The sequence below is a fragment of the Mastomys coucha genome, unplaced genomic scaffold (assembly GCF_008632895.1).
Source record: "Mastomys coucha isolate ucsf_1 unplaced genomic scaffold, UCSF_Mcou_1 pScaffold20, whole genome shotgun sequence".
Taxonomy (NCBI): Eukaryota; Metazoa; Chordata; class Mammalia; order Rodentia; family Muridae; genus Mastomys; species Mastomys coucha.
Window position 1 is genome coordinate 91130025 of NW_022196903.1, and position 18074 is coordinate 91148098.

Below are 18074 nucleotides of genomic sequence, written 5' to 3' on the forward strand. Positions count from 1 at the left end.
TCACTTTCCCCATGGTGTTACTTACTGTGTAAGTGTAACTGTTGCAGTGTTACTGAATTATTATTGTCATTGAAGAGGCAGCTCAGTAAATAATCAAGTTAGTGTTGCCAGAGGAGGTATTTAGGGCAGTCACACTAAAATATTCTTTGTTAGTTAACTGAAATTCCAATTGAACTTTGTCTTCTAGGTCTCTATTTGCTAAGTCTGGTGACCTCAAGGGTCCAGAATAAACTACAGGGGGAGAGGAAGTAGAAGGTAACTTGCTACTTCTGTGTGGGAAGCAAGAGTCCATTACAGGGATGGGTGTGTGACCTGGACAGGCAACATCATAATCACATAGGTTGTTGGTGTCACCAAATACCTTGCTGGTGTCAGGACTCTGTCTCTCTTGGCCCTCTTGCAAAGACTTGTTCTGACTCAGGACATCTGCTAGTGTTCTAGAAAGCTCTGTCAATCAGCTGGAACTCCTTTGTCATTACCTTTCATTCTGTGACCAAACTTTAAGGTTGCAGGCTGGATTGGGATCAACTGTCAACTTTTTTTTAAATCTAAAGAATGAAAATGTGATGAGAGATTTTTTTTTTAAAACCATTATCCAGTCTGCCAAGGACTCCTGTCATGTTTGCTTTGAACTGTCAACTCTTGGTGGCTGGCAGAAACAAAACAAAACAAAACAAAACAAAACAAAAAACCTATAAGAATTATTTAGGCTGAAAAGAAGGTTAACATAAAGATCTATAAATACTTTAAATAAAAATATCTTAGCTCTCATCATACAGATAGGAGCAAAAGGAACCAGAGTTGTCAAGGACTTTGGAGAGGTATTTATTTAATAGGTATAGAATTTCAATTTGTAAAATGAGGCAGTTTCAGAGATTGGCTGCTTATGGGGAATGCGGTGAACAGGACTGACCTGTACTCTTAAAATCCAGAGCTAGAAAACTGGAAAGCAGGAGAACAACAACCTACACATGTGCTGTTTTCTCCAAAAGCACAGAGAGTCAGAATCTGCAAACATCCTACTAGAGAAGTCAAGATTATATAGAGTCAACTTGAGGCCTGAGAACTTTGTCAGTTCTTCTTGCCTTAGGTAACTCTGAGCACTGATAGGTGGGCTAGCTGTGTCGGCGGTGTCAGTACAGATGACTGCAATGGCTTATGTTTATAGCTCCTTTCATCACTCCATGTTTCCAGAACCACACCAAAAGACATGCAAACACTCATCAGAGGAATGCAAGGTGCTTTCCTCATCATGTCAGCCTTAGGTTCGGGATGGCGTGCCTCCTAGGAGTCCACGTAGCCCATGCCTACCACTCTCTATTGGTACAGAGGACTGACTGGTCAATGTCTGGGACAGCCAGCCACTGTCAACACCACACTGAGCTTCACTCCAGTCTCCCAGAGATCTCAGGAGTGCCCTGGCCTGGTCCACTCTTTCAGAGAGAATTTCACTGGGTCAAGAGGATAGGAGTGGTCTCCTTGGAGAGTGGGGGTGGGGCTTCTGTTCTCTTAGTTGTATCCCATCCTTCAGATGTTTAATGTAAGGTAATTTGAGGTACAGACTGTACAAACTGCAAAGCCTCCCTCCCCCATGACCCGCAAGACTGTGGTTAGCGATATAAAGCCCACAGAACACTGGACGGCGTGTTGTTCAGACATTAAACACCACTGATGTGGCCTTCTAGAACTCAGTGTATGTGAGTAGACTGAAAACTTTGAGAAAATATAAGAAACTTGGTTTGATTTTTTTGTTGTTGTTGTTTGAGCCAGGGTCTGATGTAGCTCCTGCTGGCCTCAAATTCACCACAGAGCCCAAGATGGTGATCTTGAACTTCTGCTCCTCCTACTTCTACCTCCCAGAAATGTACCAACAGGGCTTTATTCAGTTTTACTTACTATTGGGGATTGAACACAGGACTTGGTGCATGCTGCCAAATGGGCAACATCTCCAGCTCCTTTGTCTAACTTTAACCAAACATCACGAAGAACACACATGAAGAAACACACTTCTGCTGGTGTGTGGGCATGCTGAATTTCTTTCCATGTACTACAAAGTCTTACTAGACAACAACAAAAAACTTTTTTTAGAGATTTGGTTTTACACGTATGAGTGTTCTACCTGCATGGATGTCTGCCTAATACATGAGTGTAATGCCCGCAGAAGTCAGTGAGGGTGGTGGATGCCCTGGGACCTGAGTTAGACTGTTGTAAGCCACCAGGTTGGTGCCAAGAATAGAACCTAGGTCCTCTGGAAGAGCAGTAAGTGCTGGTAGTCACTGAGCATCTCTCTGGCCACCATAAACTCCTATTGATTCATTAACTCTGTCCTGAAATAAGACAGACATGTTCAGGTCTGACCATTTCCATCTTTACTCTGCTAGGGAGTGTGTGTTACAAGTTTGTGTCTTCTCTGAGAGTCAAGGAAGCCCTTAATACACTTGACTCATCCAGGGCTCCCCCTGTAAAGTGGGACAGCAACAATGCCATTTTCCTAGGGCTGCCCGGAGGGTGGAGGAAATAATAAAGCAGCCTCACCAAGCTGCTGAATAGGTAACTATTCAATGTTACTCGAGACAGACTGGGTTTCAGACAGGGCAGCTACCATATCCATCAAATGCTTTGAAACCAAGTGGTTAAATTCCAAAGCTCTCGGGCATCACTAATACCTCTTGGCTCATGCAAGTCCTCAGTACAGCGCCTGACCTCTGGGGGCTGTCTGCTTGCTGGTGTAATGAGCCTGGGGTCACTGTTGTTTACCTATGAAACCCTAGTTTCCCCATGCACACAGACACCCTAACCTGGCATCCAGATACAGCCCTTGCCCCAAGCAACTCTACTTGCCGCTCTCTCTGCGTTCTCCTCAGATCCACCACTTTTTTGTGCCTCAAACAAGCTCTGCTCAAACTCTTCTTCCAAAATGCCTTTAAGAATAGCAAGCCCCGCCCTTCTCGGTTTCCTTCCCGCCAGGGACCCTTCGGAGTACTTAAAGTTAACTTTATCACAGCCAGTAGGAAGCCCTGCTCTCAGAAGGCTCATTAGGAGAGGGGACTTCCATTTGCTTTAAATAGCTGACAGCCTGAATTTCCAAGTCAGTCCTTACACCGCAAAAGATAACAAGTGCTTTGGTAACACAACACAGGCAAACAGAGAATTCCTGAAAGCTGACCCAGCCAGGCTTTATCACTGAGCCGCCAGCCACAAGCAAGTTTGGAAAGGCAAAGAGGGTTTGGTTTGGTTTTGTTTTAAGATCATGAAAGGGGAAGGTTACCAAGTAACTAAGTGTTCGGATGCTTCGGTTTGGAAGTGGAAGGACTTAGATTTTCACTTCACTTCTGGGTCAGAATAGGGTCTGGTTAACACCTAGCTTCAAATGGGAAGGAAATATTACCAATTTATGGTGGTGCTATAAAAATGTACCTATTTCCCATGGGAAAGGAACTTCTCTGGATGCCTGAGAGCAATTAACTAAGGGGTGACTCAAGCCTGATTACCACCAAGCTTCATGACAACATGTGAGCTGTGACCCACATATAAATATAAAAAAATTAAAAAAGAAATAAAATCTGTTTTAAACACACACGCGCGTGCGCACGCGCGCGCGCGCGCGCACACACACACACAAATAATGTCAATTTTAGATACACACAGATGTTCACCGTGACATTATTTACAACAGCTAAAACATGGGCAACAACTCTCATTTTTAACAGAAGAATGGTACACGTGTCTGTCCGTTTGATGGATTAGGCAGATATATCAGCAAAGCCTGTAATCCCACCAATGAAGAAGGGGAGGCAGGAGGTCAGGAGGTCAAGGTCATCTATGGCTCAATAGTGAGTTTCAGGCCAGCTTAGGCTACATGAGACACTGTCTAAAAACAAAACTGCAGCCAACAAGCAACAGACAAATTCTGATGGTATATCACAAATATTAATTCAATCCTTGTACCAACCTATGGCACACTTACGATTCTTACAAGTCTTATTTTAGGTTCCAGGAAATTAAGGCTTGGGGAGGTAAGTTATTTTTTTCCAGATTATGCATGGAAGTCTTAGAGTTTGAATGAGACCATTGGCTTCTATATATAGTCTTTGCTCTAACCATGATGATGTGGACTGATCATATTTTATTTTGCCTGATTTTCCTACATTAGTTCTATTAGAAAAATGTTTGGCAGAAGAATATACACTGCCCATCAGGGAGGAGATCAGACAGGGGTGGGTGGTGTTGAATTCTTTTCTATTGTCACCTTCAGTGACAGATACTCATGCCTTTTGTTCTTTTTATCAATACTTAATGCCTTTGTAAAGCACACTTTGTAATTTACAGCTCTTCCACTCCACTAATTTCCTCAAGATCCCCGACTTACAGATGAGGCTTGGGAAGAATAAACGGCTCCTTTGGGGTGACCCTGAGAGTTTGTGCAAGGCTCAGTTTATGGAAGCCTCAGTTTGCTACGTTCTCCCCACTACTTAGTTTGAGATGGACAATTAATTTCAAGAGAGTATGTGACCTATCTTCAGCCTAGGGTTCCTTAAAGAAACTACTGGAACCCCGCCGAACATAAGGGAGGCCTGGATAAGACTTGGCCAGAGCTAAGCCAACAAGAGCAAACTACTATCTAAAGCTGAAATGTGTGCATCCCTCAAGGTGGATGGCTCACAGCCCCCATCTGTGTCAGGCCCTGGGCTCTCCCTAAGGAAAGCTGGTGAATCAACCTTTTCTGTTTTGTCCACCACCAAGCTACTACAGCTTTCATGGACCCACCTTTGTCTGAAAACTCTTCTCAGAAGTAGGCAGGAGACCAGACAGAACTTTGGTGTCGATGAGGGGGAAGGTAAGCACTGTCACAGCTGAGGGGTAGTCTGAGCTGACGGCTGCGGACCCTGACCCAGTGACCTTCATATGTCTAATTCACAGCAGTCCTATAGGCTAGGCTGCCTTTCACTGATGCGAACACTGGGGCTTACAGTGTCTGATGCCTGCAGCCCTCACAGAGTCAGGACTGGGGAAGGGAGAGTAAGCATTCCACACTATGGAAGCAGAAGCTATCATAGACTGACTTTATGACTGTCCGTATAACCACAGTCTTTATGGATACACAAAAGCATATACATACATGTGCACATGTATGTATGAAAGTAGGAGAGGCTGAGGAGATGAATAGGGTTAGAGGTCAGGGGATAACGGCAAGATGAGGGGGATAACAGCAAAGCATGATTTACTGCTGTGAAATGTCTTGTGAAATCAATCCTGTATAATGAATACACAGCACACACACACACAAACATAGGCTCACATAAATACATACACACACCACATACTCTCAATGAGAGCGGGTGGTGAGTAGCTGAATGATGGGGTGTCAAGTGGAACCCCGTACTCTATCACTCTGAATGCACAGGGTGAGGAGAGTGGATTATTCTTCAAGGACTGGAAGCTGTCAAGCTTGGAAGGCATTATTTTATCAGCCCATTACTGAGCACAAAGCCCTGGCTGGTGCTCAGGCGATCTGTAAATAATCTCTGGGTGAGGCTTACACAAGTGGAACGTTAGCGTGGCAGAGGCCAGGCTTTCAATGGGTCACTGGCCTGGGCACTGCTTCCCATCAGAGGCCTCCCTTCCAGCTTTGACAATTCCCACTTGTCTACCTAGGACCACTGCAGAGAAGGGATGGCACGGGGCGAGGGTGAAAACCCACACTCTCTGCTGATGTGGCCAGCAGAGAAGGCAAGGGGAGAGGAGATCAGGCCCAGTGTCAGCTCAACAACAATGCGGCTGCTGGGTCAAGTGTATGAAGGGTGAGGTCCCTTCAGGGCAGCTGCAGAAGAAAGCCCCTATTAATCCCTTAACCAAGCAGCTGATGGATTTGATCTGTTTCTGCATACATTAGAACCCCTTCCACACAGCATCATTATATGCTTTAAAAAAAAAAAAAAAAAAAAAAAAAAAAGAAAGCACTGCGACAGTTAGCAAGGCTTTTTACAGTTTTCTTCATCTCCGAAACCAATGTGATACCAGTCCTGGAAACTGTGGAGGGCTTCTCACTATAGCTTCCTGTCACTCTGCCCTGAAACATTGTGAGAAAGTTTCGTTCTTAGAGTCATTCACAAAAATAACAGGTTTCTCTGTGAGGGCAGAGGAGATCTGAGCAGCCAGCCTCAATGGGTTTTCTTTTGATTTTTTGCATCCATTATTATTTAAAATAACTCATTCCACAACCGGGGGTGGGGGGTGGGGGGGAGCCTCGTTCTACACAGTAATATCAGAAACGGGATCATTACCTGATATAGTCTCCCTTGTTTTCCTGAAATAAAAATAAAGACATGATCAATATGTATTTATGCTAAGCTCAATGAATGATTTATTCTTGGTTACTTTCCCCCCCCCTTCACAGAGTCCAGAGCTTTCTGTTATGAAAGGGAGTTAAGGAGTACCATCCACAAGGTCTCCATTGGTAAGAAAATACAAGTATCCATGAGATGTGTCTTCTCCTTAACAGAAGAGACTAATATATAAATATATTTTTATGTATTGTATATTCTTCACAGTATATATGAAGAAGCACCGATAATTGCCGTTGCATTTCTAAGATCACAGGATAAATACATTTGCATTGAAGTGCCACACTTTTTAAACTATGACCCAGGTAAATCAACACACACTATTTACTTTTTAAACAGGTTCAGGAAATGACTTTGCTTTTCAGCTGCCAGTGCCTTTAAGAATTAAAGGGCTCTTTACACAACCTCAAGAAACCGTGTACAAAAGTTGCTAAATTTAAATGAAAATTACAGCTGTTCTAACAACTGCTGCCTCCCAAGTTCAAGTAATTGGGAGTCCTTTTCCAGGAATACGGTCTGAACTCCGTTCCCTTAGTCCAGTCTAAACTTCATTATGTCTTAGAAAAACACTATCACATGCTGGTTCAGGCAAATAATTTTTAAAAGAGAATTCAGCAGGTCACATCTTTCATTGATAAGCCATTTACTGGTTTGAAAATCCACCAAGTTCTGGCTCAATGAAAAAGTTTTGGAGTTGCAGGCAGTCAGCAGGAAACCAAGAAACAAAAGGGAGCTGGCTAGAGGCAGAGTGAGTTCTTACCTGCAGAACCAGGGCTGCCAACTTGAAGATGGTCTCACTGTCTACTTCAATTTGCCCCTGTGGGTGGAAGAGGAGAACATCACTGAGCACACGTCTACCCTGGGCTGGAGCAAATGGCTGTGGAGCTGAAGAATCTGTCACAGCTTGGCACCTCCACTTTACGATCAAATGCAGAGCATACCATTGCAGGGGAGGGGGGTGAGCAGGGGGACCTCAGAGAGGGATAGAAAGGACGGAAGAACCTCTCTCTCTCTCTCTCTCTCTCTCTCTCTCTCTCTCTGTGTGTGTGTGTGTGTGTGTGTGTGTGTGTGTGTGTGTGTGTGTTCACTGGGTAGGAAAATTTTGCTTAGAAAAGATAAGTTTGCAGCAAAAAAATTTTGACAATTTTTAAATGAAAATACTTGACTAGTTTTCTTTTATCTCTGCAAATTAATTTTTTATGGTCTGCTGCTTTTTCTCTATTTGCTTGTTGTGGGTTTCCCTGAGATAATTTCCCCTCTTAGAGTCACAGCATGGTTACTTCAGCATACACATGATGCAAACGTTATTAAGACATAATTTCACTTCATTGTCAGGAGCGTGATGGAGTGACTTGTCCATCCTAGCTAAAATGAGAAGTCTTAAACCTCAGTAACAGGGAAAGTGAGGTCTAACATTCCATTGCTCTGAAAGTTTGATGAACTCACATTCATCACTTTCCTGTCCTTTTACTTCTTCATCCTCCAGGATCCCAGGGAAAATTGGGGTCCTGAGGTTTGATTGACAAGACTTTTTTTTTTTTTTTGGTCCAGAGACATGCTTAAGTGTGGGTAAACGCTTCCATGCACCTTCACACCTTTACATGTGTGACATATGTAAATGGTAGTGCAGCATTGTGTAACATTACAACAGTAAGCAGGTATTGAGGAACTTTGAATTTAACATGTGCAGAAGCAATGCAGCCGCCCCCACCCCCAAGCCCATCCTGTTAAGTGCAGTCCTCACTGCTTGAAAGTGCAAAGTGTTTAAAGCCTGGGCATTGCCTGGTATTTTTTCTTATTCCCTTTTATCTGTTGAACTGGAGTGCTAGCATTTGTTAGTTATTCCAAATCCATCACTGGTAGTTATTAAATAGTTTCCAGCCAGTGCACAATGGACATTTACAAGGGGCATTATACTTGTGAGGGTTTCTGGGAAGATTTAAGTTTTTCTCCTAGCATTAATTTGGTTAGAGTTCTCCAACAGAATACAAATGACAAGGGAAACCAGAGCTGGTGAGACAGATTAGAAAGTAAGCAAGCCTGCAGGTCTGAGTTCCATCCCCGGGACTCAAGAGTTTAAGGAGAGAAGCAACTCCATAAAGTCGGCCTGACATGAGCCCTCCCGCCCCCACCCCCATTAAAACACCAAAAACAAAAACAAAGAAGAGAAAAAGGGAAAACCCCAGGGTATTACACTAACCGTGATAATTACCCTTATATTAGAAAAACAAAAATAACTTAATTCACCCATCAACACACAGTGGGTCCTCCCTTCTGAAACGCAAGGCAGAAAGAGTTGCTTCAATGGTTTGGTTCAAGAACTCACAGATCCCAAGCCCTGGAATTCAAAACTTCCCCACAATCTCTAGGAACTGATTATAAAATCAAAGAGAAGCCAGGCTGAGTTCAGGAATCAATGGTCCTCTGTCTTCCCAGCAAGACACTGGCTTTCTAATCTGAGGGATGACAGCGGGGTAATCCACCAGGTGAGGAGGGTGTTGATTAGATTCCATTCTAGAAAGGTCAAATTCCTTAAGTTCAAACATAGAGAAATTCATGGAGAATGAGGAGAGGTACTGGCAGAACAACAAGTGAAATAAAATAAAATAAAATAAAAGAAATCCCTGAGTTCCAAAACAGGCCATACCTCAAAGTTAAAGTCAAATTCATCTTCACATCTTAGGGACGAGAAAAAGTGTATTTTCTAGAGTTTTGTACAAATCAAAGATGAATAAAATAAGTTGAAAATTCCTGCCAACACCCTGGATTCCCACGGACTTCGTCTACCTCATCAGAGCCTTAGATGAGTCATCTGAAAACTATTCTAGACACCACCTTTTCAATTTAGCAAATGGAAGTTCAGCAGACAGATAAAAAAAGAGAGAGATACTTAAAACAGATATCCCTTAGGGAGCTGCCACATAATTCTCCATCTCAAAAGGCTCATTAAATATTAAAAATGCTAAAAGGAGGACCTGAAGCATGGGAAGTACCAGGCCCAGACAGCACCAGGTGGAGGCATCAAACACCAGCTTACCTTACCCAGTTTTGGCAGGGGTGAGGGAAGAGACGGGGAGGAGGAGGAAGAGGAATGTCTCAAACCTTGTTCCAGATAGGGAAGACAACACAGTTTGGCCAAAGCCCCATTTTCTTTCATAGTCCTCATTCTCCACATCACCTTAATATATCTCAGTCCTGTTGATATTAGAGGTAAACCATTCTGGGGCCCAATACCGATCACTGTAACCTGACTCATTCATGGAGTTCTCTAAACAATGTATCTATCAAGAATACCCCCACCTGCCTGTTTCTCAGCACTTTCATTTGGCAAAAGTCAATGATGACTTCTAAGAGTTCTTAAAAGTTCACGCTGTTTTAAAACTGTAGACTGCCCAGGGCAGATTTCTTTTACCTCTACCATGGCAACAAAGTAACCAGATACAGGGCAAGCTAACACTTGAGACTCAGAGGGAGCTCCTCACAGAGAAAGGTGAGGACATCCTTCAGTGGGTTTCCATGGCTGCCAGCAACAAACAAAGAGGCAGAATCAGGAGCCAGATGATGGGGCTGCCACACAAAGGTAAACTGAGACAGTGTCATGGTGCTTCATTCTCCAGGCTCCTAGAGATACATCAGCAGTTCAACCATCAGGTCACCTTCCACCTTGTGCTCGAGCCTCTAGCTGTGCTAACTGAGGTGAATTCTAGGTCTCCACTTAAGGGAATGAATAAAAGAAAAGTCCTAGGACCAGAAAGGGAACATAGTGAAATAGGACCCAATGGTCAGCACTGAAGATCAGGGAGAGAGCCTGTAGCTTCCAGTCTCCTCAAGTGTGGCTCCGGACTTCCTGTCCTGTGTTCTTCCCAATCTACTCTGCACAGCTAACCTAAAGTTTCATTACCCAATCACCCCTCCCCACCCCCAGCAATCTTCCAAAAGCATGGTTTGGGTAAAAAGTGGCTTTAGATAAGACAGTAGAAAATGAGCCCAAATGTTGCCTCCATCAATGATGGAGCTATATGTTATCAACAAACACACATTCTTTAGGAGGGCAGGAAATCAAGTCAAAGGATTCAGTCCGTTCAGTTCTGACAGATGTATTTCATGAAAACTTATTCTACACTATAGCAATAGGTATTAACAATCTGTCATAAACTGACAAACTGTTGGGAGAAGTCAGCTTGCTTCCCAATCTATTTTTAATTATCTATTTTAAGAATAAGTTTATATTAAAAAGAAAAGAAGTTGCAAAACACCAACAAAACATGTGCAAATGGCCAAGATTGCAGCTCAGTATTAGGGCATTTGCTTAGCATACATGAGGCCTAGGTTCAAACCTTAGCATTCCTAAATATAAAGAAATAAATAAACAGCAAAATGAAAAAGAAAATTACTGTTTTAAATTATTACAATACTAATGATTTGGCAATAATATTTTTGCTGTTATTGATCTTGTATTTATGGTTCTGAGCATAAGACTTGAGCCTTTTGCACCCTAGGTAAATTTTTACCACTGAGCTACATGCCCAGAGCCCTACACAATAATCTTCAATAAATAAAGTGAGAGTTCAATTGGAAATGGTTGGGATAAGCACATCCTCACAGGGATGACACGAATAGTACCACTCATCAAGAACAAAGGGGAACATGGTGAATCTTCTTCATGGGAGAGCCAGATAGCTCCTCTATCAACCCAAGAGCAAGGATGGCAACATCAGAACAGAACAGAAAATACCATGTGTCTTTTGATGCTGTGCACTGAGGACATACACCACACACACACACACACACACACACACACACACACACTAGTGTGCTGTGACAGTAAGTGTATCTTAGAATTGCAACTCAAAGGGCTGGAGGATTTCCCAGCTGCATTATTTGCTGATTTCTTTGAGGTCAGATATTCTCACCATGGCCTATTGCAAGCAACTAATATCACTTCATAGAACCTGGGGTTAAAAAGACACATGAGAATTGGCTCTCAGGAGCTAGTATAAGCTGTCTCCAGTACACCATGGGGTATAATTTCTGTCAAAAATAATCACACCTTTAATCTCAGCACTCAGGAGGCAGAGGCAGGTGGATCTCTATGAGTTTGAGGCCACTTATCCTACATAGTGAGTTCTCAGACAGCCAGAGCTATGTAAGGTAAACAAACATACAAAAAATAATCACTGGTTTTAATAGTGAGGAACCATTCATGCAACACAAACAAGCTGAGAGTCACCCTAGAAAATATCTTGCCTACATTCATGCCACTCACTGTACCAAATGTCTGAGAGACGGAGACCACAGGCTCACAACAACTAACTGAAGTGTGTTACCCTGGATCAAGGAGGAAGGCAAAGAGGGTGGAATGACGAGCTGTAGCAGTATGAGTCCAATGTTAGATGTTCTAAGTTGGATTACAGTAATACAGCTATGTAAGGTTTGTCCCTAATCTTGAAAAATACACATTGACATTCTTAGGGGTTAACTGCTATGATTTATAGCTTTATTCTTGAGTGGCTCAACTAAAAACTATACACTGGGGACAGAGAAAGTATAAATGTGGATGTTGCACACTGGTAGGAGCTGATATAGTTTGGTAAACATATACTGTTGTGCTTTGTGCTGTTCTTCCACCTCTTATAAATTTAAAGTATCTCATAGTAAAGTTTTAAAGATTGCTTAAAAAAAAAGAAGACCCCATTTTCCCGGACTGCTAGATATTCTTCTGTCTTGCCTGATGAGTAATTCTCCCTTGGAAATTACTTCTCTCTCTTTTGATTGTACTGGAAATGTAACCATCATTGTTTGGAGCAAGTGGTGCAACCTAGTCCAGATACCTTACAGGGCTTTACCAAATCAGAATGGAGGGAAGAAAGTTTCCTCTCTCTAGAGACAAAGCTGGGGAGATATGACCCGGATGGGATGAATAGCCACACATGGCGTTCCCTTGACACTGGTTTTCAGTTATTTCTACTGCTGAGTGAGGCTGCACTTCCCAGTCTAGTTGGAACTCAGACACTGCTAATGATGATGTAGATACTGGATAGGATGCTCCCAGTGTGATTTGTCCCTAAGACAGCAAACCACAGTGAACAGATGTGATAAAGACACAAGCAAATACGTCTGCATTGCTTCCTAGAGATCTCCCAGTTCTTCCTGAAGACTTGTGAACACAGAGAAATCTGCTAACTCAGAGATGAGCATACTGATATTCCCAAAGCCAGGCTGGTGGGATGGCCAAGCTCTATTCCTTTGCAGGGCCCCTTTTCCCTAAGCAATGTGCTAGTTCCATTTTACTAGACATCACTATGCATATTGCAGTCAGGCCAGCGACTACCACATCTGCCTACATCCTCTGAGTCCATGAGCCAACACTTTCCCCCCTGTGATACACTCATTGTTCATTCAGTCTTTTAGACCAAAGTGGTATAGACTGTGGGCTGTGACCCCACACGAGATTGTGCAACTGAAAATGGGATGATGAAAAACTTGGCAACAGTGGAAGGATTCTGAACACACAATGACCAGAACATAATTCATACTCAAATGTGTGATGAATTTGAGCTGTTTGTATTGTGTTTGCCTGCACTAAATCACAGGGTCACAGGACTTGACTGTAGCCCTTGGGTCTACACAACACAAGCCATGTGATTCCAATGAGCACTGTCTGAAACATCTCAGCCTAGACCAGAGACTACTGGATATTGTCAATTACAATATCCAATACTACAATATCCAATATGTCAGATTTTCTGCTCTTATATAACTAGAAAAGCTTAATTATAGAAAACACAGACTTTTAATATTTTCCTGTCATCGCTTTTGAGGGTGCAATGATCAAATATGTATATCAATAAATTGCATGGAGTAAAAATGTTTTATTTTAAAAGCTGATGTTTGATCATGGATGAGGGGTGGGATGAGCCAGAGGATGGGAAGTGCTGTGAAGTTCTGTGTTCTCAATGGGATACTGTTGCAGGAGTCTTTCTGGAAAAAGCACTCTGATACCACTAAGAGTAGAAGAGAGATCTCTTCTCTTCAATGGTGGACTGAATGAAGCTAGGACAGCTCCTGAAATGTTCCAAGGACAGGTTCAATTTCTATTCTTATTTTATACTCTAAAGCCACAAGCTGGGGCAGGAAAGCAAGTGAGACTTTCTGGAAGGGTACATGATAGTCAGAGGGTTGTTAAGGGCAATGAGCCATTGTTTCAGTTATTCCTTCAGGTCTTTTTGTTTCAGCTAGTAAGTGAAGTCATGCTTGGTGAATAGGCAGTACAAGCAATGCTTCAATTAAGTCACTGAATAAGCCAACAAATCAGTGTCTAATAATTGGTCTTTTCTACCTTACTCTACTTCAACATGACCGTGGCCCACATGAACTCACAAGCAGCTGTGGTTACTTGTCCAACGCCTGCACAAGATCAAGCCAACAAGACGAGTCAACATTCCAGCAGGCATTGTTACAAAAGCAAGAATGAAAACAAACACCAGAACACCAAAAGAGGAAAGGATGTTGTGGTGGTTTCAATGAGAATGACCCCACCCCACCCCTGTAGGCTAATATTTGAATGTTTGGTTCCTAGTTGTTGGAAATGTTTAGGAAGGATTAGGCGGTGTGGCCTTGTTGAAAGAGGTGTGTCACTAGGGGTGGGCTTTGAGGTTTCAAAAGCCAGTGCCAGGACCACAAGCAGCTCTCTCTGCTTCCTGCTTGTAAATAATAAGTGAGCTCTCAGATACTACTCCAGTGCCATGCCTGCCTGCCTGCCTGCCTGCTACTGTTCACCCTGCCATGATGATCATGGACTTACTGTCAGAACCTGTAAACAAGCCTCCAATAATATGCTTTCTTTTATACATTGTCTTGGCCATAGGTTTTCTTTATAGTAATGGAACAGTGACTAAGACAGATATGAATGTGACAAAGTCATTTGTTGGGGGGCATCCAGAGAAAGTGAGAAGGCAGGGGTAGATAGGCTCAAGATACAATGTATACATAGAAGAAACTGTCAAAGAATAACTAAAAGATATTTAAAAATTGACTTCTTAGAACTAAGCAAGATGATTCCAAAGCCATAATCCATCATTGGAAGTGGAAGCAAGAGGCTCAGGAGTTTAAGGCTGTCCTAGGTTGCATAGCAAGCTTGAGACTAGTCTGCAAGCCTAGGCTAGAGACCTTATCTAGAAATGGGAAAGGAAAGAAAGGGAAGGGAAGGGAAGAGGAGAGAAGGGAAGGGGAGGAGAGGAGAGGGGAGGGTAGAGGAGGGGAGGGGAGGGAAAGGGAAGGAAAGGGAAGGGAAAGAAGGAAGGGGGAGGGAAAAGAAAGGAAGTGAAAGCAAAGGAGGTTGTGGGTAAAGGCATCTGCCACCAAGGCTGACAACCCATGTTTTTCTGTGGGACTGGGAGGAGAACAGAGCCAACTCCCACAAGCTATGCTTTGCATGCCACTCTCATTGCATATACACAACACGCATAATACAAAACACACAGTATAAAAAGTATTATAAAGTTTGCTGCTTCAGTTGCTGATCTGAGTTGCATTTATTAAAAAAAAAAATCATCCACTGAATTTGGGCTTGGGAATAAATTCCCAATTTGGGCTTGGTCAGAAATTTCACCAGTTTCTAAACTGACCCTAAACATACTTCTGTCATTTTTTTTGCTTAGCAAGTTTTGTACAGAGCCCCATTCTCAGAGCTGATGATTATAACATCAAAATATCAGTCAACAGTGTCAAATATTCAGCCAAGATTTAATTTTTTTATGTAAAATGAACAAGTATATCTATCTCAATAGTATGCAAATTTGCTTTAAACTTTAATCAAAGGTAAAATTACTTGTAAACTGCTTTAAAATAAATTTTAAATATGTGGTGTGTGAATTTATTTTATATACCACCAATCAAGTAAAAAGTTCTTCGGCAAAAAGGCATCATGGATTAAAAAATAAAAATAAAGATTAAGAGCTCTGCTCTAGATTGCAGGCTCAGAGGAAATGGCTTCTCTAAGGACTGTCCCATCTAGGATGCTAAGTAGCATTGATGGTCTACTTACTTGGTGCAGACAACATCCTCTTTCCCTAGTTGTGACAACTAAATTTGTCTTCAGACACTGCCAAATGTTCCTCCAGGGGACAAGACCGCCCCTAGTTAAGGACTGCTGCTCCAGATTTCCAATGTTTTATTCTTCAGCTAATCCAGAGTCAACAGAAACCTATGTAATTGAGCCCTAAGGGTTATCCTAGATAAGACAGCTTTTGGGGAAAACTCTGGTTCAGCATTACTCCACTGGCTTCAGTTGAAAAAAACAATGCGGCAACATTCAGCGGTCATTATTTTAATAACCCCGGGTGGTTGCTAAGGACACTGTTGATCACATCACATAATAGCCCTTTATGAGGACCCATGGGAGGAGTTTCCAAGCCTTAGTACCCAGGTTGACTATGTTCCTTCCTGCTTCATTTAAATCTTAATAACTCTGGTAAGCTATAGACACAGTAGCCAAAATGCTATCATGCTTAGGCTGTTAAAAAAAATTAAGCTTATAGCTGTGTACTGACTGCTTTACTATATTTAGTTTTACACTAATTGTCTTCTACACAGCATCTATTTATTTCCACTTATTTTCGTAAAGATAACTCCAGTTCCATCACTTATTATGTATGACTCTTAACATCTGAGACAGATACAGCAAAAGGAACAGAGTACAGGTGGATGCTTTTGCTCGTGTCTGTTTGAGGTTTTGTTGTGGGGAGACAAGGTCTTAGCTTTGTGATTCCCCCTGTTTCAGTCTCTCAGGTTCTGGAATTGCAGGCATGTGCCATCATGCCCAGACAGCTAGATGCATTGCCACCCATCTGTGTAGCACCAGCCACCTTTGACTTCCACACATCCATGTAGACACCAATACACCATGGTGCATGCCTCCCACACACCCTCCATTCCAGACCATCCCCTGCTGACATAGACAAATGAATAACTACTATAGTTGAAAAAATTTAAAGTTCCCAAACTCTTCACCCTCTCACTGCAACCCCCTTGTTTGGACAGAGTTTTTCTGTGTAGCCCTGGCTGTCCTGGAACTCACTCTGTAGACCAGGATGGCTTCAAACTCAGAGACCTTCCTGCCTCTGCCTCCCGAGTGCTGGGATTAAAAGTGTCCGCCACAATGCCTGACTCCCAAACTCTTTTAATGATGTGTTCTGCACCATTGCTTACGATGTTACCCTGGTTGTTTGTTTTGTTGTTCTGAGACAGGGTCTCCTATAGGTCAGGCTAGCCTGCAACTTCTTATACAGTCACTGATCTTAAACTCCTGATCCTCCTGCCTCTGCCTCCTAAGAACTGCGATTACAGTCAGTCACCACCATGCCCAGACTTACATGTCACCTCCAAATTCACATGTAATTGCATCTGCATCTATATTGTCTGCTTTGTTCTGCGACACTTTGTCAAATTCTGTTATTCCATAAAATTGACTCAATATTCCTTACATGTCTGGTAGGATAAATAAATTATTTTTTGATATTAATCTTTGACCTTATCCTCCTTTTATTTTTTCAATTTGAAAATAATCTTGTTATGTTAAAAAAAAAAGTACCCTATTTGTCTTCCTGTTTGAAAGCACAGCATGCTTCTCCTGAAACTGCTTAACGGCAATTGTAATTAGAGTCTGTGCTAGGAAGGTCATTTAAACTGTATGCTAGAGTCAAGACTCCTCATTTGATATTTTCCTTTATTAATGGGCTCTTTTTCACCCTTTTTACTTGTCTGGTGACCATCATTGCATAGGATTCTTCATGACAGTTAATTACTTCCATTTCTAGGCAGGTGGTACTACTGTCTCCAGTAACGCTTCTGTGTAGTTCTTTGCACCAAACAGGATGTATCTGAGTTCACTGTATGCTGAATATACCACACTCCTCTCCCTCTGCTGCTGGACTATAAGTTGGGCTTGGACCAACTTTGGGGCAAGATCTACCAAAACTTAACATGTATTACATGCCTATGGTTTAGGTATATAATATCTATCCTAAGTACACATGCCACAGACATATGTATGTGTGCCTGTTACAGTAGAGTCATTAGCATCTTCATGGGAGTGCTATTGATAACAGCCAGAGTACAAACTCCTAGACACCTATCCGTGGATAAACAAACTATGGCAGAGTCATACTGTGGAAGCCCCTTCCCTAACAGGGTTTCTTTGTGCAGCCCTGGCTAGCCTCAAACTCTCAGAGATCCAATTGCCTTTGCCTCCCAAGTGCTGGGATTAAAGATGTTCATCTCGACCGCCTGCCATACTGGGGACTCTTATGCAGCGGAGAAAGCACATAAGCTGTGAACAGAAACTATATACATGGGTCTGATGATCTGAGCAACAGAACTCAAGGAGCCAGACACTCAGAGAACACACAGACAACTCCTGTCCTACAGAGGACATGTCAGCTAAAGTGAGTCACTATGGTTAACAGTGATTGGATGGGGAGGAGATTCATAACTGGGAAGGAACACACTGGGGGCTTCTCCGGGGACCAGTGGTGTTCTTCTGCTCTGACACTGGCACTGGTTGCACTATCATGCCCCATACTCGGGAAACCTCACCGAGCTGTGCACGTAGGTTCTAGGCACTTTGCTCTTTGTACTGATGCTTCAATGTAAAGTCATGAAACAAATAGAACTCCCAGTCTCATCACAGCCTCTCTCCATCTTCCTCAACAGCAACTCCATCCTCAGTCC

The 18074-nt window shown here is 42.6% G+C and overlaps 1 protein-coding gene across 6 annotated transcripts in view; it reads right to left on the minus strand.

Moving 5' to 3' along the window:
- Positions 1-18074, minus strand: part of Frmd4b (FERM domain containing 4B) — a 319697-nt gene that overhangs the window by 59348 nt on the left and 242275 nt on the right. For all 6 annotated transcript variants that reach the window (XM_031382703.1, XM_031382704.1, XM_031382701.1 and 3 more), the window contains 2 exons: positions 7105-7161; positions 6285-6307 (listed from right to left, as the gene is read on the minus strand). In XM_031382703.1, the coding sequence (XP_031238563.1) occupies positions 6285-6307; positions 7105-7161 (80 nt within the window). The remainder of the gene's footprint in view (positions 1-6284; positions 6308-7104; positions 7162-18074) is intronic.